Below are 22,232 nucleotides of genomic sequence, written 5' to 3'. Positions count from 1 at the left end.
GCAGAGAACTTTAATTAGTGATGGCTGAATAACAAAAAACTAGAATTGCTGTCAGCTAATGGGTTGCATGTGTGTGTTCGAATGGTGTTTAATTAGCCCGCTTATTCTGGATCCTACAGAGGTACTATTGTGCTTAATAGCACGGATTAGAGGTGAAAACCTTTCATTTTCCTGTAGTGTGGAAAAAAACTGTAGGCAACAGTCAAGGTGCAAGAGCTGTCTACAAGAGCAGTATGACGCATTTTCATCAGTTTTCATTGAGTTCATGGTTGGCAGGCTGTTTCTGTAATTTTCTTTTGCCAGAGATGAGAGTGAGATTTTTAAAACGAAACAGCCTCCTGTAAGAGTTGCATTGGTCTGAAATCTTTTTACCTTGCTTTCAGAGTTACATTTGACATTTTGATTTTCACGAAAATCCCACTCTTCTAGTGTCTAGATCAGTACCTTTGGTTAAAAGAAGATAATGTAAATAAATGATGTCTTGACTATTAAAAGCAAGACGTTAGTGAAAGTTGCTTTCTTTATTTTGTTGATTTCCTGTTAATTTTCTTCTTGGTTTTGGTTCTCTGATGAAAAAATGAAGGGCTTATGTGGATGTTGTAACAGCAAACTGCAAATGAGAACTCCTACATTTTTAAAGTAAAGTTTGCAATAGGGATTTTTTAAAATTGTTTAAAAAATTAAGTAATGCTGTCTCTCCAAAATAAGTGATTTCCAGAGGGAGGGGTGAGGACCATATGTGGAGTGATAGGTTAGAGAAATTAAATTTAATGTTTATGCAAATATTTGGGCTCAGACAGAACTACTGTTCTGCAAATGAAGAAAGTTAGAGAATTTCTCTTCTAAGTTTGAGGGAATTGCGTAGTTTTTCTTTGCATATGACCATTAACTGTTAATAAACTTTTGCAACAAATGGAAGACCAGTAAACTGTTATTATGGGGACATTTTTAGTTTAACCCCAAATTTGTTAAATTAATGTGGGGCTGCTGAACTTTTCTGTCTTTGCTATCAGAGCTTTAGAGCAGTATGTTTAGATCTAATCATGTTTCACTGTGCTTTGCATAGGTGTGATAAGCAACTGTGGTTCAGGGCATGCTTCAGCAGGGAAGGAAGGAAGCTAGGACAAAACACTGAAGAAGACAACAATGAAAGAGGAAGCACAAATTGAATGGATTCAAAAAAGTGAAAACAACAGAGAGACTTTTTTTTTAATCTATTTCTAAAGAAAAATGTTTTTTTAATGTGGTCTTTAAAACACAGCCAATGGCTAATGCGGAAGTAACTGAATGGAAGAACAGATTCTCCCCCCGCCTGCCTCCACCCCCCCACCCCCGGCAATTCTGAGGTGAAGATTGTTTAAGTAGCTTATATTTTAAATCCATATTGACATTTTGTATTTTGAAGTCACTTTCATGAATTTCCAGTACAGTTATGTAATCAGGAATCCTACCTGAATCAATCCTTGTCCTTTTGTGTCATTTTCTTTTCCTGGCTTCATTTTTCTTGAGCTCAAGTTACCTTTTATGGAGGCTTCTATGCTTTCTGCAGGAAAGTTTATGAAACCACATCAAGAGCATGATCTACTGTGCCACATGGAGTAAGCTTTGTCTTAAACCGTTGACTTTAGAACAAAATCACAGCTGCTCATTATTCTTAAAAGCAAAATTGTAGTGGTGCTTTGAGAATTCTCAGAAGCTTATCCAGTTATGGTTGCAAGATTTAATTTTCTTGAATGTAAGGAAATGTTAATGCCAATGCCTTACTCTCTAGATTTGATGGGGATGCATGGGAATTTGCACTGCCAGCCCTGTTGGAGGATGGCAGCGGCATATGCCGCCAACCAAACTAGGTATCCCTTTGACTTAATTAAATGTTGTACCAGACAGAATAAACTACAGTTTAACTGCAGAGATAAGGTTAGCAAAAGATTAGGGGGAGGACTGCCCAGTTTACAGTACAGTAGAAGTTCACTTAGAAGTCTGCTTAGGCCCTTGCTTTTTTGGTTTGGGACAAGCGAGCAGGGCTGAGACTTAAGTCTCTGTGGGAAGTATGAATTTGGTGAGATACATGCCTTACAGGTGCAGAGATCAAGACGTGGTCTGGGGATGAGAATGTGTGACAAATGGTGGAAGCGGCTTGGGATTTGTGAAGGTGAGGTGACTGGGAGATGAGGATATGTGGCTTTGGTCTTACCTGAGAGAAGGTCGGGAGTTGTCATGGGAAGAACAAGGGAGATTTAGGGCATGGGGAATGGCACTTGATTTGGTGGAATGAGTAGGAGGATTAAGAACATGGGCCAAGGTTGTAAGGCAGTGGGTAGTGGTGATGGAGCATGGAGCTGCTGTTGTCTCAGTCTTGGGAAGACAGCATGTAGGTGGTGGGGCAAGCAGGGACTTGGAGTCCTTGTGGGGTTTTTACAGAGTGTACATCTCTGGCACTGTTGCCAGTTGCAAAAGTTCAGTGAAAACTTAATTATTCTTAATTTGTTAACTTAGTGAGTTTGTCAAGTTCATCCCTTTAAACTGACAAATTAAGTTACTAAATTATTAGAGGGAAAGATGTCCACATAAATCAAGCAATCTAGTGAGAGAGTGTTAGACTCAACAAAACATAGGTAGGTACTCTTGTACTTGCAACCCCAGTATGTCTGAAACAGTGAAGACACCAAATGTGTTTTTCTTCTCTTGCACTGCACCATCGATTGCCTTGTCAACTTTCTTTAAAGAATTGAGTGGAAGAAGAGCCATATTTTTGAAGAAGAGTCATATTTTTTGGAAAATAGAAACCAAAGAGAGATGTTTTCCAAATTTGTTCTTAACAAAGTTCTAGTTCTGCTGTCTCAGCACTTGGATGTGTTGATAGGCTCCTTGCAAATGACTGAACGCAAGAAGTATCGGTGGGAGCAAAAGAAGAAAGTAATATGTGCTCATGCTGGCTAAGATAGTCTTAAAACCCTGTAAAAAGAAAGAAAAGCAGGATTGTGTAGTCAAAGCAGATATTTGACTTTTCTACCATACAGTTGACTTACTGTTATCTTCAGCTGCTAGTTTCACAGAATCACAAATGGTTGAGGTTGGAAGGTACTTCTGGAGGTCATCTGGTCCAGCCCCTCTGCTCAAGCAGGGCCACCCAGAGCCAGTTGCACAGGACCATGTCTGAATGGCTTTTGAATATCTCTAAGGATGAAGACTCCACAACCTCCCTGGGCAACCCGTGCCAGCGCGCAGTCACCCTCACAGTAAAAAAAGTGCTTCCTGATGTTCAGAGGGAGCCTTCTGTGTTTCAGTTTGTGCCCACTGCCTCTGGTCCTGCGACTGGGCACCACTGAGCAAAGCTGGGCTCCATCTTCTTTGCACCTTCCCTTCAGACATTTATATACATTGATGAATTCCCCCTGAGCCTTTTCTTCTCAAGGCTAAACAGTCCCAGCTCTCTCAGCCTTTCCTCAAAGGAGAGATGTTCCAGTCCCTTAATAATCTTTGTGGCCCTTCGCTGGACTCTCTCCAGTATGCCCATGTCTCTCTTGTACTGAGGAGCCCAGAACTAGACACAGTACCCCAGGTGCTGAGTAGAGGTGAAGGATCACCTCCCTTGTCCTGCTGGCAACCCTCCTCCTAATGCAGCCCAGGACACCCATTAACCTTCTTTGTGGCAAGGGTACATTGGTGGCTCATGTTCGACTTGGTGCACACTAGGACCCCCAGGTTCTTTTCTGCAAAGCTGCTTTCCAGCTGGACAGCCCCCAGCAGGTACTGGTGCCTGGGGTTGTTCCTCCCCAGGTGCAGGACTTTGCCTTTCTCCTAGTTGAACTTCATGAGGTTCTTGTCAGCCCACTTCTCCAGCCTGTTGAGGTCCCTCTGGATGGCAGCATGACCCTCTGGTGTATCAACTGCTCCTCCCTGTTTCTGTTGGTTAAATGAAATATTTCTCTTAAGGGAGTTATGAAGCTTCTATTACGATTACAGAATTTTGGGATCATGAAAATAAAATTGCTTTAACAATTTATCACTTAAAAACTCAGACTTTTCTTTCACTTTTGGCTATCATAGTGGCAATTTACTGTTTAATATGTCTGCTGAATGTTGAATAGATTAATAGTGAACTTGTTACAGTTGGAATTGAGTTCCTCTCAGTTATGACAGCTTGGTTGTAAATACTGTTTCTTAATTGTCCTTTCAGTTGGTCGCTTTGATTATTGCTGCAAAAAAAGCCCAGTGTTCCTTTACTTTCAAACATGTCTCCTTTCCCCCTCCCCCAACACATATACCACTGGGCAAAATGTTAACTACAACCTTAATAAAAGCAAAATTGTTTATCTGAGGGCTTCTTATGGTGTAAGCTTCCACATGATGTATTTGGAGAAGGAGGGGGAACTCTCTCTGACCTATAATCTTGGTGGTTGCTCTATCTTTATGCAACATACCCAGAAAATTACTTTGATAAGAATTTGAACACCAAACCCAAGGCAGAAGAAATTTTGTTTGCTTTTTCAATTTTTAGTTGCGTGAAAGACTTGGGTGAACTTTGTGCCATGTGAAAGGATTAGAGGTTAAAACAGAGAAAACAATTCTTGATTCCACTTACAGCAATGCTTACAAAAGTAGTAAGTTTTCTGAAATAAAACAGTGCTACATTATGAAGAACCTTGAATTCAATGCCTGTAGGCCTTTAGTTTGTAAGCTTAAGGGCTGTGAGAATCATTTTCCATACCAAGGTGATCTGAGAATATAAAATAAAATGTATGAAAAGACAGTTTATCAGACAAAAATCTTAACTTTGTGAAAACCATAATTTATTATGCAACCCATCTGGAAGGTTGCCTCACTATTTTTCAAGCTTGTATTTTAGAATAGGTTGGCATTCAACAGGTGAATGTTTAAAAAAAAAAATCATCTATCATATATGAGCCAAAAATAGTGGAGCAGTTGTGTTTAGCTATATTTGCAAGAAAACAATTGTGAAAAGTAAATTCCTTAAGTGCCCCACTAAAGCATATGACCATATCTGATGAAGAAGAAAGGGAACACCATTTATTTTTGAAATATTTATAGACTGAGAACAATGCAAGAAGTTCAGTCAATGGTGAATAGTCGATCTTTTTTTGGCGCATTGTTGAAATGCAACTTTATTTCAGACTGTTCCAGTTTTTAAAAGATTAAGCCAAATATAAAGCATTTGGCAAAACACAGAATCTTTGCAAAAGCTCTACATGCTGTCTGCCTCTGAAGAACAGGGACTGTACCTTTCAGTAAAGCATGGTCACAGTGTAATTCTGGTGCTGCACAACTGATAAATCGCAGATAAGCTGAATAATGTCTAGCTCAAGCTGTGTGATTCTTTTCCCTGTTATCCCCCTGAGATCAGGAAATAGCAAGTAACAAATACGTACAATGTGTCAGCTCATATTTTATGCTGAAAGAAAAATTACTGTAATCATTAATATGTGTTGGAGTGAACTTCCGAAGTATGCAATATGAAGTTAAGAAACTACTATGGTAATATAGTGTGTTACAGTGGTGTCAAAACATGCAACTTGTCTTTAATTCTTCATGTTAACTGAGATTAGCTAGATCAGCAAATGACTTCCCTGCTGGTGGTTGTGACTCTTAAAACCTGTAATCTTTAATCTTCAAAACATCTGTAGGAAATAGATCAAAATAAAGTATAAGCGGACTTCTGTGTATAATGGTAAATATTTTACAGCAGTTGTGTAAGTAACATCTTTGTATGACTCCTCAGTTAAAACAGTTTGGATTTGAATACTAGTTACATAACACAAAGATGCTTCTGAATAAGCCTTCAGTGTTTTTTTTTTTTTAAAAATGTCTCCACTGCACCACTTTGGTATGCTAAAGGTATTCTGGTTTTCAATTTCATGTACTCCCCTCCTCCCTTATGCTATACGGTTGCAAATTATAGTCTGGTTGTTATGGAACTCACTTGGGATGTTGACACCTGTTTTGCAGTGTTTTATAAAGCAGAGAACAGCATCAGCAGAAGACAAGTTATCCTGGTCATTAGGATTCTTCAAGGGAGATCCAAATTCATAAATCATTAGGAGACTTATGTTACAGCCAGCGCTTTCATGAGCGCTTCCAGCTAGCACAGTCCTGCCATTTGTTCTGTTGCGAGTATTTGTCCTGTTGTGCACATAGTGTATTGGGAACTGACCTGGGCTGAGGTGGCCTCTCGCTCTTCCCCCAGGCGCAGCTGGTTTTAGTCTTGCTCAATTCCACAATCTGGTTCAGCAGATGATCGTGCACGTGCATTAGCCTGCATGCAGGAGGAGGCATTGTAGCAGCTGGAAGGAAGAGGGAAGGCTGTGAGAGATGTTTTGCACAGCAGGACCAGTTTGAACTGGTTAAATACGTTTATGAATCTGTGCCTTGATGTCATGTGTTCTGGTTGAGTGCCCAGCTCTTCAGTTACTGGTTTGGAGAGGGGACTGTATTGACTTTCTTCACGCTTCCATGTTTTGTGACTTCATGCAGCTTGATTTTGTTTGGATAGCTTTTCCTGAAGGGAAAAAGGACACCCCATCTGATGCCCCCACTGATTATTGCATGATGTCATCTTGAACATGTGGATAGTTCTAAGGTGACCAAGTCCATGCTTTTGATGAGAATTTTTCACTGAAAGAAAATTCATCTTGCTGTATTTGAGCCTATCTAAAAGTTAACTGTTTTGCACTTTTAGTCTGAAAATAGCATAGCTAGAGAATCTGAGATCCGGAAGATCATTTAAACCTCTATCATACGCACAGATAATGAACATACTAGTCTGAGGTGATACATGTGTTTTCTTTCTTGTGGGACAAAATATAAAATCTGATATATTTTAAATGTTAGCTTGAGTTGACTTGAGAGAAAATTGTTTTGTTTAACTATATGCAATGTATATTTTTAACAGCTCGCTTTCACACGAGATGGACTATGTGGCTTGTGGAATGAGATGGTAAAAGATGGGGAGATAGTATATCCAGGAACAGAGTTAACACAAAGTGGTGAACTACCTCCAAGAAAAGGTATGGATTTTTACATTTTTTTTTCTTTGTTCATTTTTTCTTTCACTGCGATGATGAAAATGGAATTCAAATTTCATACTGTCACAGAACTTTTTGTTTATTGTTACCTGTCTGTACAATTTGCAGGTGTTCATGTTTTGAATTAAATACAATTGAAACTGATTTCTTAAAAGCTTACAGAAAGGTAATGTCTAAGCCTTCAAATGAAGGCTTAAATCTGTTCCAGCCTTTTGAAATTAAAATTCATAACTAGGCATGTTATTATGAGAGAGGCTTGGCAGTGTCCTTTTGTTTGGTATGCTTGGTTTACAGCTGAAGCCTTTGTTTAAAGGAAGTGGACTTAGGAATGGGGTAAAGTCGATACTGCTATTTCTAATTTTGTTTACAATCTTCATAAAGTAACTAAAAGGTCAGGTAAAAAAATGAAGGTCAGCTAAAAAACTGTCTACAATCTGACTGAGAATGTAGTGCCTTATTTTTTTTTGGTCTTTCATTGTACTTGAGAGCAGAGTTCAAACACTGCAAATCCTGCAAATGGCAGAGTAATGCATCTATTTAGAGAGATTACTTTGGCGGAAGTGGATTTTGTTTCATGATGGGCTATGCGAAATGGAGTGATTCTGCTCTTGCCTTTTTTCCTTCTTCTGATTATGGTGCTCTTTTGACTCCTTATTGAACAGAAAATTAAACTGGTCAAAAAAGGAAAAGGTTTTTATTTCCTAACCTGCCTGAAATGGGCTCACCAAATGGTCAGATAAGTTTTGTCAGTAATTTACGTGACCCCCAAATAAATGAGGCTCTGTCTACGAGAAGGGTGGAAATACTGCTTTTGGTAGCATCGAACTATTACTTCAGCTTCTGTTACTTCCTGAACTGTACTGTTGGGTAGACGTGATATTTCAAAACAATAACGCCCAATTCCTTATGGAGAGAATTTTTTTGTACCTATGATTTCTTGTCATTAAAAAATGAGGGGGAGAGGTAAGTCTTTTTGACTAGAGGAAGTTATTTTTACAGGAAAGAAGCTGTAATATATAGTTTATGAGAATAGAGTGAATTATATGTTATTTTTATTGAGTATAAGCTTTGTAGGTTGTGGGTGGCTGCAGGCTTTAGTAAGGACTGGAATTATGCTCCTAACTGTTTCAGAGTTAGAATACTTTTTTGTCCTCCTGCTGCTGCTGGCCCTTTTGAATATTATTGTTGACAGTGGACAAAAATACAGCTGATCTTATCAGAAAGGCTACTACAACAGCTGCTCATGAAATGAATGGAGGTAGTGTAATGTTTTTTTCTTAGGATTAGCTAGTTTCATGTATATTTCTAAAAGGCATCATAAACTTGATGCAATGAAGGGAAGGATTATAACCTAAATGAACTGTGGGAAATGCTTTCCCATTCATTGACAGCTCATGATAGAGGTGTCGTGATGGTCATGGTATAATCATTCAACACACTGTGCTCTCCTGTAGCAAAAAGATAACAAACATTGTAATAATAAAGACAATATGTTAAAGTAAATACCTGCTTTACAAATGGAATTGATGCAGTTTCCTCTTTTTGTGCCAGATACTTACACGTTGTTTTTAGAGTTGTATCTGTGCTGGTCTTTGACAGAAAACTATTCTTCCAGTTTCTTTATAGCTAAGTAGCCACAAAGAATTGGGATTTTTGTTAGTTATGGTGCTGTAGTGTTTTCAATGATTCTGAGAAAGCTTATAGAAAGATGTCATAGTATAATTGGTTTTTGTTTTCAGGGGAATCATTGAAATATCAACTAGGAAAATACAAGCTGTCAGTTCTGATCCAAAATGTAGAGAGCAGTATAAAGTAAAAACCAGAAGTGCTAAGCAAGTCAATCATCTGTGACTTCACATGTTCATCCACACTTTGGACACCTATCTGAATAATGATGTGAAGTTTTTTTTTTTTTAAATGCTGGATGTATGTATGTACACATGACTTTGAAGGATCAAAAAGGTATGAAGTGTTAAAGGCTGTAGGATACTGTTACTTAAAAATACAGAAATTCTGCTGGTTTAGTGTAGAAATAAGGCAATTATTTTACCTTAAAATGACAGTGGTCCAAGCTGTGATGAGGCTTTTGAAAGCTTTCATGTCCGTGTTTTTTTTGTTTTGTTTTGGTTTTTTGTTTTGTTAAAGCAAGACTGCCACTTGTTGTTTCCAGTACTCTGTTGTGGTGGGTTGACCTTAGCCAGCTGCCCACCCTGCTTCTCGCTTGCTGCCCCTCCTCAATAGCACAGTGGGAGAAAATAAAATGGAAAAGTTTGTGGGTCGAGTTAAAGCCGGGGATATTGCTTACCAGTTACTGTCATGGGCAAACCAGACTTGACTTGGGGAAAATTAATTTAATTTAATTTATTACCAATTAAGACAGAGTTGGATAGTGAGTAACAAAGATAAAAATTAAAACAACACCTTCCCCTCGCCATTTCTTCTGGAGGGGTTAAGTGTAGGTATCACACAGCATAGATCACGTGTTTCTTTCCACAACTGGAGTGTCTATGTTCTTCTACTTAGGTACTTCTAAAACATCTATTTATTGAAAAGCTATAGGAGTTTAGAAATTTAAATACAGCTTTTTCAGGCTCTTAACTCTTAGAATTAATGTATGAATTCTCTTTTAGTGAAGTTAGCCTTCATAAATGCCATTGTGCTGGCCTACAGGATTGGTAAACTACAACCATCTTGTTTACTAGACTTGAGCTTTGAGAAGAAACAGCTAATTAAGGCTATTTTTGGTCAATGTCGATCAGATTGTGTATTTGATTCCATCAGGCAGTGAATTATGGAACCAGAAAAATTGGTGGTCAGTTTGCACCTCTGAACTTGCAGCTCAAATTGAGTTTCATAAAATTAAAATCTAGCATATTTCAGTTTGTTTAGTTGGTAGTTACTTTTTTGCATAAATGATCTGCAAATGTAATTCAAGAGGAGAGGGAAAAGTACATACAAGTAATGAGATTTATATAAAACCCAGTGCTTTTATATTAAAAGTAATATATTTTAATCTCAGTGTTCAGATTTTGCTGCTAAATTGACTAATTTGGAGATAAATAAGAGGTTGCTGTAACTAGTCCTTTTTATTCAGTCTGTTTTAAGAAGTTTTGATTTATGCCCATCCATTGAAACTCCGTTTCTTCACTAGTGCTGTAGCTCTCTGTAGATGCTGACTGGGCTGCTCAGGAGAGGCACTTCATTCTTTCAGTGGATATCAGCCGTGGCAATAGACTGGAAGAACGTGCTATTGATAGCAAAAAGCATTTCTTTTCTCTCTAGGAAGAATATGCAAATAGTGTAATTTTTTCCCCTGTTAGCAAGAACATTTGGTTAGGAATAACCACTCTGTTTTTTCTTCATGGTACTTTCAGAAAAACATGTTTTACAAATGTGTTCAGCAGAATGTGTTTGCATGTTTCCAAGTATCATCTGAGGACACAGCTGTGACAGCAGTGATGTCCAAATACAGGTGCACTTGCAGCATGGCATGTACTTAAAAGCTAATCAGGCTGCCCTCAGGAAGTTTGGATGAGATTAGTATCTTGTATACTGGAAGCTATGTACTGAAAATAATAAAAAGTATTAAATAATGTTACTCTTACTAAATTTTTAAGTTAGAGAACCATTATTGTAAATTTTTAAGACATATCAGTCAACTATGCAGGTGTCTTTTGTGGGTTGTTTTTGTTTTTTTTTTATTTTATTTTTAATTCCTCAAACTTATGTATTGGTGAGAATTTCTGTTTCAATTAGCTATTTTAAGTCCCAGGGCAAAAATATAAAATCGTAAGCTTCATGCCTCTGTCCTACCTTTGGTAAGAGCTTCCTCTTCTCTTTTGTTCCCCCTTTACTGAAAGTTGGACCTTTGACAGCCTTGTGCTGTTGAATTCACAAACCTCATTCAGTGTTGCACCTGCAAGTAGATAATAAAGTCCAAACACCACAAGTGATTCCAGAGAGGCTGGCAGAAACCAAATCTTTATGACAAGAATAACAGTATGTGGGAATTGGTTATGGTGGCTGCGGTTCAAACCACATATGTATCAAACTGTAGCAGCGAGCAGGCATACAGGCTGGCTCCTGCTTTAAGCCTCCTTTCTTGTCTAAGAAAGAACTTTTAATTTAAAAGTGAGAAGTGCCTCTTTTCTCTCCCTCTTTTCTGCTTCCCTCAACTCAGCTATATTGGCTGTACCCTCAAGCGTTAGATACCCAGCTGTGGATTATCATACTCTCTTTGCAGGACAGAGGGAAGTCTGTAGTCACTCTGTTGGACAGTTTGACTTCATAAGTGTAAAATGCTTTATTGCATATTCAACAGATAATTTAAAGAATGCATTTAAAAAAATAGTATACCAGGGAAGAAAAGAAACTTTATTTCTGATTAGAGTTAGCAGATCAGAATTTTCTTTCATCTGGACTTCTACACCTGGAAGGCTGTGTAAACATGGTTTGCAAATGGTTAGGCATGCATTGTTCCTCCACAAATAACTAATCAGTTGTAGTTTATATATATGTGCATATATATATAAAAGAGAAGCTCTTTGACAGAAAACAAATTATTATTTTGTATGGCAGCTGAAATACTTCCTGTATCTGGGACTACCAAATACTGTTTTAGAGTGGTTGTAAAATACAGCCGTTGCCTAAAGCACACTGCTTAACTTTTTGCCTTGTGAATGGCAACATCTGTTGGGAAACTGTTGCAGGCTTTTTCTTTCTACTGAGGAATTCTTAACTATTACCAGTTCATTGGCATTTAAGAGCAGCACCAGATCATAATGTAACAGGTGCCAGAGGTGACTACGCAGTGTCAGTTATTTTCTTCACTGAATATGAAATGTAAGTTCCACCTTTAGTTGCTTCCTTTTTATCCTCCATTTATACTGGATTAGGCTATTGCTATGCAAGATAGAGCACACACGGTGAGCTACTGCGCTTCGGTTTGGGAGCTAACTTCTAATTGAGGATGGTTACTTCAGTTGCTCAGTTTTGGCTGGCAAAGCGTACGTACCTCAGCTTGGAGGGTTGGAAACCAAAGCATAGTTAAGAGAAAGTTCTTTCAGGGAAATATTACATGGTGGTTTTCCCCCACCACAATATTCACACTTCAGTCTGAGAAAAATGAAGTTAAAACAGGTTGTCACACTGCAGCATGTTTTTGCATGCATTGTTTTGAAAACTGTCTTATTACTTGTTATTTTGGCCTGTGCTGGCTTCACTCAAGATTTCTTCCTCCTTGTCCCTCTTTCTGAAAAATCTTTGGGGCTCCCTTTTAAGAATCCCTTTCATTAAGCATAACTGAGCTTCCACAATTATGATGTCTGTATTGCTGCTTTCAATCTAGACTGATACCAACTTTGTCCCTTATGGGGCAAGTTTTTTTTTGCAAGTATAGTGAAAAGTCTTTGTGGAACAATTAATGTGATTTTTAGTTCAGCTGCTTCCCATTCCTTTCATTGCTCCCCTTTCCTGTTCATACAGAGAAAAAAAAAAAAAAAAGTCCTCCTTGTGGACTCTTGAGTCAGGGTTGTTTTTACACAGTACAAAGCTTAGGTTCTCACCTGGACTGGGACCTTCTCTATTTACAGTGAGAAGTTGAACAAGATGACTAAGTTCGTAGCCCTTTGTTGTCATCCTTTGCCAAGGATCTTTTAAAAAGCATAACAAGTTGTCTTACAGCTGCCTGCGAAACCTAGTGTCTTGGCACAACACCCTTCTACCCACTAACTAAAATCCCAGACCCTGGGAGTGTGTCTCTAGATGTGTGGGTGAGTGGAGAAGCAGTGAGATTATGGTGTTACTGTGGGAATATTCTGAACTACTGGGCTAAACAGGGTCTTTAGCCACTGATTTAACTCTATAATGGAATCTGTGCCTTTAATATCATTTGCTTGTGCCTTGGAATAGCAACAGCTAGATTCAGTCACGTTTTGGACATGTGTTATCATGCTGATGACTGCTTATTGGCTGTTCTTTGGTGTTTGAGAGAAATGGTTATACTCTCTATGACTGTCACTTACAAGTGGGATATCCAAACTGCTTTTTCCGGTTCTCAAGTGACTTTGTCCATAATCTCAGCTACAGTATGCATGCTGCAGTTATGTCTCCTCTTCTTTTTCTCTTGTTCTCCTTCATTCTTCATGTGCCACTTCTGAGCACCTAGTGTGTGGTATAGGTTAGGAAACATTGGCTTTAACTTAAAACTTGTATAATTAAGGCACCTTAAAAAGGTTTATTTTGGGAGGTGCTATTGTCTACAGTCTAACAAATTTTTAACAAAGAGGCAATCACAGATCCAGTTACAACCAGGTTAGGTATTCATTTTTTTTCAGGCCAGATGAAAAGAACAGTTGAATGTTTTGTACGTTGATAGGTGTATTTTGTACGTTCTGAGGTAATGAGAGCCTTTGATCTCCAAGTGGGGTCATGGTGAGTCTGAGGCAGACTGCAGTCAGATGTGCTGTGTCTGGCTACAGCTGTAAATCTCTTGCTTATTATTGTCTTCTGAAATATGATGGTACAAATGCATATGTTTTTGGTGTTGGGGGTAGAGATAGGAAAAAAGGCAAAATTCTAATGCTTCTCTGGCTTGTTGTGGCTGGGACATTTTGGGGGGGAGTCTTGATAGACTAGATTGGCAGATAGGAATGGAGGACCAGTCGTTTTTAAGAGTGGTGAGAGTGGCTGGAACTGAACTCTTCATGGTTAAGTTGCAAATGCTGGACTTGAGAAATTTTATGGGGTATTTTTAGAAAAGAAGGTCAGGGTGAGGAAAGCAGTTGCCAACGTGGCCCTTAATTGCAAGGCAATCTTGTGCATTGAACTGACTGGAGGTATGGATATGGAAATCCATATCCCCAATATGAATACAGAGAGACTTCCAGCTGTCTAATTCTACTGTGTTTAGATAATTGGGACTTTCATGCAGCCTTTGATTACGGAGATAAGTGAGTAATGTCTGTGTTCTGTCTTTATGAAAGTAATCTCAAAAGGATTGCAAATGCTGTTTTGTTGCTTGGGCAGAAAGTGGTGGTGTTACTTTCATTACTTCTGGTAATTACTAAGATGCTAGATACATTATGGATGTTGAAATACTGCTGCATAAAATTAGTGTAAATGCCAATATATAGCTCTCCTTGATTCTGAAATTAAGGCAATTGCTATCTTTTTTTTCTGTGTTGGAAACGGAATATGAAAACAGGTAAATACTATGGAAGTGCGGGTAGTTGGGAGCAAAATCTGATTTACAGTGCATCCTTTGTGATACTGTGTGTTGCAGATCCTTTGCAAGTCTTATGTGATGGTATTGGTATTAAATGTTCATCCTCCCTAGGAGGTTACAGCAGTGATTTCTGGATTCTAAGGTCACTGTCTTATGAAATGTAACATGACACCTAGGACCTGTGACAGTTAACATGGTAAAATACTACTTCCTCTCACCCTGTACTTTTAATGATAGACAATATTGCTGTAAACTTGTGGGCTGGGCATTTTGCCTTTACATTTGTAATATAGAACTGAATTAAAGGAGGAAGTAGCTTAACTGGTCTTTTTTTTTTTCTTCCCTTTTTTTCTTTAGATGATAGCACTGAATGCCAAACTGCATCAAAGAAAGAAGAGCAAAATGACAAAGAAAAGAAAGATGAAGAAGAGACTCCGGTGCCCACTTACAGGGCCAAATCGATTGTTGAGAGTTGGGTGTGGGGCAAGCAACCAGGTATTACAGCTGTTTTGGTCATTCTCACTGAAGCATTACATATTCTGTATTGATCACTACTTTTGTAGCATCAGGAAGTAATTGGATCAAATGTACTTGCTGACAGATGTATCTGTTAGGTTAGTGGAGTAAGTTGGGTAAGTGGTTAACTGTGATTGAAGTTAAACATTTACTGTAATTACTTTCAGATTTAATTAGACCTGTGACTTGAAGAGTCAATTTGCACCTTTCATGCTGCTTGAAGGAATGATAAACTGACTTGGAACAAATGGAGTTATACAGTGAAATATTATGATGTCTTCAGAATATTTCTTTTCAGTTGCAGACACTAAAAAGAAATTGCTTCGTTTCTGAAGCCTGAATTTTCTGCAGGCAATAAAGGTTTAATAGGTGATTTTTCTTTTTGATTTCATGGTCTGGTAGATGAGTTTGAGTGAATCATGGGAGGAAGGTTGAAATGGTTAGTTCAATTAACTGTCTGTCCTGACCTTTGCTGACGGTAATCTCACCTATGATGGCAGTGGAAAAATGGTTTGTGTGTTCATGTCTTCATGTATGGCTCTATAAAATACTGATTTTTTGATATTGAAGCCTGTTGAAGTTCATGACTGTTTATTACTGCAGAGCAGCAATTCATTGTCTAAAATTGTCCATGTTTAAAAATAGCAGATCAGAAGAAGCTTCACTTCAGTGGTTTATTTTACAGTTCTGGTGCATGATACTGCATGATTCAGATGTTGGCATGTACAAACTTTGGACACATCTGTTGTGCCCCTTTTTCTTTCCCCTCATCCAGAAGCACTTGAAGACCCCTGGGTGTTGTCTTTTCAGCACCAGAATCTGCATTTGTGTACCCCTGTTTGTTGGGAAGCTATTTGCTTCTGTTGAGCCACAGGTCAGCTGCCAGTCTGCTGTCCTCTGCTCTGTGTCAGCCAGCTTGCTCCCTTTTCTTAAGGACAGGAGGACAGATGGACTTGCTGTCACTCTAGTAATGGGACAGAATTTTGCAGTGGAGGAGGAATGCAAAGAATTGCCACTACAGTGGAAGGGGGGGGCGGGGGGAGTGAGAATATAATGTGTTGGAAGAGATGTAAGCTGAAGGTCACGTTATTTCTGTTCTATATTTTTATTTAGTGTTTGTTGCTGAAGAATAAAATAAAACTATTTTACAAAATGGTTATCTAAATTCCAAGTATCTTAGCAAATTTCTCCCAACTGATCAAGGTGTTTGGGACAAGACCTGGCCTTTAATCTTACCCTCCAATTATTTTTAAAAATTGAAAAAACAGTTGTTTAGGAAAAAAAGGGATGTATGTGTGTTTGGAGTTTTCAGAAAGAAATACAAGAAATACTCTCTTGTATTTACTTTTAGTGCTTACATATAGTATGGTTTATTGGCACACATATAGATACTTGTTCTAGAAATAACTTATGAAGACTTTATCTAATAAATTTGTATTCTGTTACCATTTGTGCTTGAAGTTTGCATGACCTAGCTGTGATGTACAAATCCTTAAACACTGCTGCAAACTCGCTTGCACTTTATTTATAGAAGTGTTACAGGTGGCTTTTGTTCATGACTTTTTGTTCATGTAGGTAACTTTTTGTTTTGTGTTTGTCAGAAATAGAGCTAACAGCTGCCTTTTGAGCTGTCCTATTTTTTGTGGCTTGGTAATTAATTTTGAAAAAAATACAGAGAATCACTTCAATTTTGATACTTTGTATAAGTGTTTCATAAAATGAGGAAAATTGTTTTAAGCTTTTCTTCTGTCATCCTTCATAAAAATAAAATGAACCTTTGACCATTTCCCTGTCAAAAGCATGAAGGAACTTTTGAAAAGGAGAATTTTTTCTTAAATATATTGTTGCTGTAAGACTTAAAGGCTTACTATGTTTTCATTTATGTTTGATATTCCTTTACGAGTTGGACATGTGAGCTTGGAGTGATTTTTACAAAAAGAACTGAAGAGGCGTTTCAAGTCTGTGTTTCAGGGTAATACCCTGAACTATTTCTACTGAGTTTAATGTTTTACAGTGTTACATTATGAAGATAGTATCTAGACATTACACAGTGTGTATCTATATTTTAGAAGTGCTGTAATACAATTTTATTTTGCTAAGAAGTGTGGAGGATCATGCTATTTAACTTCAACAGGCTAATCCAGGTCAGTGGGCCTTGTGATATCCCTCCCCCCATGAGGGCTGAGAGATTTTGAGAGCACACAAAAAAACCTGTTCGTAGAATGTGTTGAGAAGCAGTACTTTTTGTCCCCCACCAGCCCCGCACTTGTTTTGTCATCTTGGCACAAGTTCAGAGAAGCGAAATGCTTTCCCTAGTTCTAATTTATGTGGAGATCACTACTCTGCCAGAACAGGGCAAAGAGGTCAAGCTTTTTTTTGGAATGGTCTTACTATGCCAAGTACTAAAAAAATGCCTAAGATAGTAATAAAGACATGAGTAAGTAATTATTTGACTTTAAGGTGTTTTTCTTTCTCTCTTGCATCTTAGTGTTCATCCACTTCATATTCAGCTCTTAACTGATGTCAGTGTTGAACTATTCAGGCCTCATTTTTGACATGAGTGCTTCTTTAAAACATGTGCCCCCTATCCTGTTCCTACCAGGTTGTGTGTTCATTAACCAGTTCTTCTGATTCTTCCTAAAAATCTTGTTTTACTACTTTCATCAGTTTTCTTTTCTGAAAATACTTGGGTTTTAGCATCTTACATGATCTGGAGGGAAGTCCAAGTGTTCAGCCCTGGAGATGGGGAGAAAAAGAGGAAACCCTTTGAAGCAATTGTGCAAAACCTACAGAAAGTAGAGCAGTATTTCATTTTCTTGTGCTTCTTTTTCTTAGTCATGATATGCTTAAGGTTGGCTATATTGAGTCAAACCAAAGGACAGTCTAGTCCAATGTCCTGACAGCAACAGCATAAATAGCAGTAGCCAAGTGAATAATTAGGTCCCATGTTTATGATACATTATCTGTAGCCTGTGACTTTGAGCCAGCAGTTGGTGGTATGGGGGAATGTGAATGTGTGTTTGGATTCTCCATACCCCTTTTATTTTGCTGGAGCATATGTGTGCATGGCATAACTTAACAGACTTTAATGCTTTTTATGTTGATTTTTTTTTTCCATTAATTTGTCTAGTGCCTTTTGAACATTCGGAACTTTTAGCATCCACAGCTATATGTTGCAAGGAGCTTTGTAATTCAACTGTTTATTGCAGGAATATTATCTCCTCCTAGTCCTTGACTTGATTTTGGCATCTGTTGGTTTCACCTAAAGCCCTGTTGCTGTTATACTGGAAGAGGCAGTGAGTGGTTGTTTCTTGCTTGTCTTCCCCAACACTGGTGGGGTGGGTTTTTGTGTTTTAAGAATTCAGTCATAATCACACCCCAGTTGTATTTTTCCCTCACTGAAGATCTTATTTCATGCAACTTCTTTGCATACAGAAGCTATTCTAAACACTTCGTTCTTTCCTCTGTGGTGTTTTGGCTTTTTTTTTTTTCTTTTTTCTGTATTTTTATGCCAGGGAAGGTGAGTTGGGAACTGTATTTACTACTTGAGCAGTGGGTACCTCATGGGTTTCATGAAGTAGCATGATGATCTCTGGTTCTTGTTCTGTTTGTCTTGATACACTTTTTCCAGCTGCTGTTGTACAGGGGACCAATTTCTTCTTGAATCTACCCTGCTGTAGTGCCAAGATCTCATTCCTGAGTGGAAGGTTGTTTGGAGCCCCTTTAACAGGGAAAACTGGGATATTGTTTCCCTTGCTCATCAGTGTACATCTACCGTTTTATTGCTCACTTACTTAATTGCCCGCATGTTTTTGCGGTTGGCTGTCATCTAAATCTAATGTAGTACCAACAGACTTAATGACCTAAATATTTGTCTCCATTTCCACACAATTTATGCATTGATGGAACAGCAGAGGAATTTACACAGGTTTCTGCTGTTGTTGTTGCTCCTAAGTGTATACCAGTTATTTATTCATATTCCTTGGCACATTCCATATGCATGTTCTAACCCTTAACATTTAATATATATCACTATTGGGTGTTTAGAAATGTCTTCAATACACCATGTCTTTGCAGATATAAAATCTGAGAGATTTCAATATTTTCGACTTCCATCCAAAAGTGCAGTTTTCCCTTCAGGTGAATCCTGTTTCTTTTCTTGTTGTTGTGTTTTGGGTTGTTGTTTGGTTTTTTGTTTTGTTTTCTCTTGTTTTAGGGAAAAAGCGCTGGCTAAATCTTTCTCAAAGCTTAAAATTGTAGAGCCAGCTCACTTTGACTGTGGGTATAGTTGAGTATTTATTTAATACAACTTGAGGTCAGGTAGTTTTTATTTCATGAAAATAAAAATAGAAACAGCCCAACTGGTGAACAACTATGTGTGTAAAAACTTAACTTTAAAACTGTTAAATAGATTATGATTCAAATTCACTGTAATCTGATCTCATTTTGTATGTTTAAGATACTAAATATTGCATACTTACAGACAAAGTTAGTTTAAATTGCTGTCTGACTAGAAAATGCTACTTGGAAATTTCAGTAGCAATGCTACTGTTCTGTTTCCCCTGTAGGACAAAAAAGTAAATGAGGAAATAATCTTACTGCAAACATCCTTAAATGAATAAGCAATGCACAGTTGAGTGGGAATATGGTTTTCTTGTGTAGTCAGATCTGGTTTATATTAGCAGTGAATTAAACTATAATGCTGGTAGATCAGTGTCCTGACGTAGCACTTCTGAGGTTTCCTTATATATGAGTGAGAGTTTGTTTACAGACAGTGCTGCATCTTGGTTTTCCAATATTGTTAGTATTGCTGATTGCACTAAGAAATGCTTTAGAGGCAATACCTAGGGAGGCTGGTTAAAATTACCCATGTGAATTCAGTGAGATATTGTTGAGATACTTGTCACCATCAACAGCAGTCGACTTTCTCTGTTTGCTTTGAGAGAGAAGGAGACATGCAGAACTTTCATCTGTAAGGGCTATTAGTTACACAATTAAATCTAAATTTGTACTGGTGCTAAAGTAATTAAAAGCAGTCATGGCTTTGAAAAAACTGCTTTTAACCTCCTTTATAGTGACATTTTCTACTTTAGTATAATTTCTCAATCAATACTCTTAAGTTTAGATTTAGAAATGCTGATAAAAGAGCAGTTCAGTCAAAGGATGAAATTTGACCTCCTCTGTTTTACATTTCTCTTCTCAGAACTCCTTCATCCCTGTTTTTTTTCTTTTACTTTCTTACCACTTGGAACAGATTTTAACTTACCTCCTTCCCTGCCCGCCCCAACTTGAAAGCTGTTGTCCAGCTCCAAGTATCTGTTTGGTTGCTGCTTATACTCCTAAGGGGTATGTGCATGTATATTTTTACACACAGGTGCGCGAGGCTCAGTTCTTGCTATTTTATTCTGTGCATGAGTATTTGAGCATCAGTTTTAAACAAGTTTTGCTCACGATATAAAACTTTGAAAATTAAGCACCCAGCCACATAATGAGATGCATTCTGAATGTGCATGCAACTATTCGTTATTTCTCCTGCTGAACGCTAATAAGGTGAGGTCTGCTGATGGTCATCTTTTGAATAGGGGAGCAGACAAAAGGAAGCTAAAAGCTAAACGCCCTTTAGGAATTATATTCTTTGTTGGTATAAAATAATTTTGGGAACATATTTAGCTTTGTTTCTGAAGGAAATTATGTGTATGTGATGGAATTTTTGTCTTTCCCTCTAACTTTTGAATCCACTCTTTCTGTAGTGATGGCTTTCAGGGTCATTAGATGCCTGTTAAGCCAAGCCAGCTGCATCCTCTGTCTGCTCTTTGTCCAGTGGAAATACCATGTAGTGGAAGGGGAAAGAGGAGTCAAAATATAAAAATTTCTAGGAAGTTAGAGCACATTAGTTCTGCTGACAGGAGTATGTGCTCGTTATAACAGTAGATTCTTGCCAAATTCTGTTTGAAATGTGTTTTGAGTTTTTAGGTCTGAAATCTTTCCACACTGTAACATCTATATTTGCCTTTAATAAGGGTTGTGACTCAACCAAAATCCTTGAAACTTTTCAGTTTGATATTGGCATTTTTAAGGTCCTTAATTTACCAGTTAGAAGCCTGTGGTGTTCCCTACAAGAGCTAATGAAATAAGTGTTAAGAAACCATTCAGTATGTTAATTTTTTTTTTTTTTTTTTTTTTTTTTTTTTTTGTTTGAGCTGCTTAAAATAGGAGCAAACATGCCTTTGGACAGGCTACCTGTCTTAGACTCATGTCAGGTTAGTGTTCTGGCTGTGGCTGAGATGGTTTAAGAAGCTACTGTCTTCAGCTGCTTGTTTTGCTCCCCGTGGCCCCCCCCCCCCCCCCAGTTTTGCTGGCATACCTAAACAATGTGTCACTTCTTAACTCTGTTCTGTCAAATGATCTGGGTTAAACACTACCGGTATTTTCCTTCTAATGCAGAGAACTTCTGGCAGGAGGAATTAAGAAGTGAAGACATGTAGTTATGTTAGTTGCTGAGGGGAGGGAGAGATGTGATAAATTTTAACAGAAGATGGTAAACCCCTTACCTATCTTTACTGCAGCAAGAAACATATCTGACTGTAGTTGTCAGTTAGCAAGTATTCTGCTAATGGTAGTTCGAGAATTTAAGCTTGTATGGTATGACTTCAACTCTTTACATTGTTGGTATGGATTAGGTAAATACTGTGTCTCCAACCTTCATAATGTAACTGACAAAGCAAAGCATTGCAAGGGATGGTTGACATCAAGGGTTGTTGTAGTGCCATATGAACAGTTTTGTTTAAAGAGTTCCCTGTAACCTTCTCAGATGAAATTTGAATCGTTACTATTAATAAGCTATTCTCTCATTAGTCTATTTAGTTCATCAGTAATAAGTGTTGTTCAGAGTTGAGAGTTTATTGAAATCAATTTCACTGGGTTGATTCCCGGATATATTTAAATCTTTCTAGACATGAACTGAATTTTTGTAAAGATAACTTTACTTATGGAATAAGAGAAGATTTAAAGCCAGGAAGTGTATAGCTATATCTTGCTTAAAAATGGTGTTACTTTTAATAAAATAAAACAGTCCTTGGTTCAATTTTGAGATGTCTGAGTTACAGGACTACTGTAACTTGTTCCAGCCTTTACTACACTTTGCATATGAACTTTCTTTTTCAATCGTGAAATACTAAAGAAGTATGTATAAAATATCTAAGAGTGGAATTATTTAATTTTGGTAGAAAGCCTTCCTAAAATTGTAGCCATTTGAGATTGTGAAGGTAAGGTAAGAAGGAGGAAAGAAAATAATTTTATTACAACTAAATTCAGTAAACTTAAGTTTATGCTTCATGCAAGTTATTTTTATATGGTTTGAATCTTGGTGAGGCTAAATCATGTTTTCCATTAGAAAAAAATATTTTTGCAGGCAGTGTTTTAAGTATTTGAAAATAGTATATTGTAAC

At 37.7% G+C, this 22,232-nt stretch overlaps 1 protein-coding gene across 11 annotated transcripts in view; it reads left to right on the top strand.

Annotated features, from left to right (window-relative positions):
* HERC2 (HECT and RLD domain containing E3 ubiquitin protein ligase 2) overlaps positions 1 to 22,232 on the top strand; it is a 115,507-nt gene that overhangs the window by 4,941 nt on the left and 88,334 nt on the right. For 7 of the 11 annotated variants that reach the window (XR_005931233.1, XR_005931234.1, XM_041119563.1 and 4 more), the window contains exons 3-4: positions 6,911 to 7,025; positions 14,626 to 14,763. Coding sequence is in view for 7 of the 11 variants with exons in the window: in XM_041119563.1 (XP_040975497.1) it covers positions 6,911 to 7,025; positions 14,626 to 14,763 (253 nt within the window). In the remaining 4 variants the exon portion in view is untranslated. Of the gene's footprint in view, positions 1 to 6,910; positions 7,026 to 8,807; positions 9,006 to 14,625; positions 14,764 to 21,022; positions 21,045 to 22,232 lie in introns of those variants that run through there. The other 4 variants (XM_041119564.1, XM_041119567.1, XM_041119566.1 and 1 more) reach the window with 4 other exon arrangements.

The sequence above is a fragment of the Aquila chrysaetos genome, chromosome 23, assembly GCF_900496995.4.
Source record: "Aquila chrysaetos chrysaetos chromosome 23, bAquChr1.4, whole genome shotgun sequence".
NCBI classification, from domain to species: Eukaryota; Metazoa; Chordata; class Aves; order Accipitriformes; family Accipitridae; genus Aquila; species Aquila chrysaetos.
The sequence above is the reverse complement of the archived record's forward strand: the minus strand, read 5'-3'. Positions and strand labels throughout refer to the sequence as shown.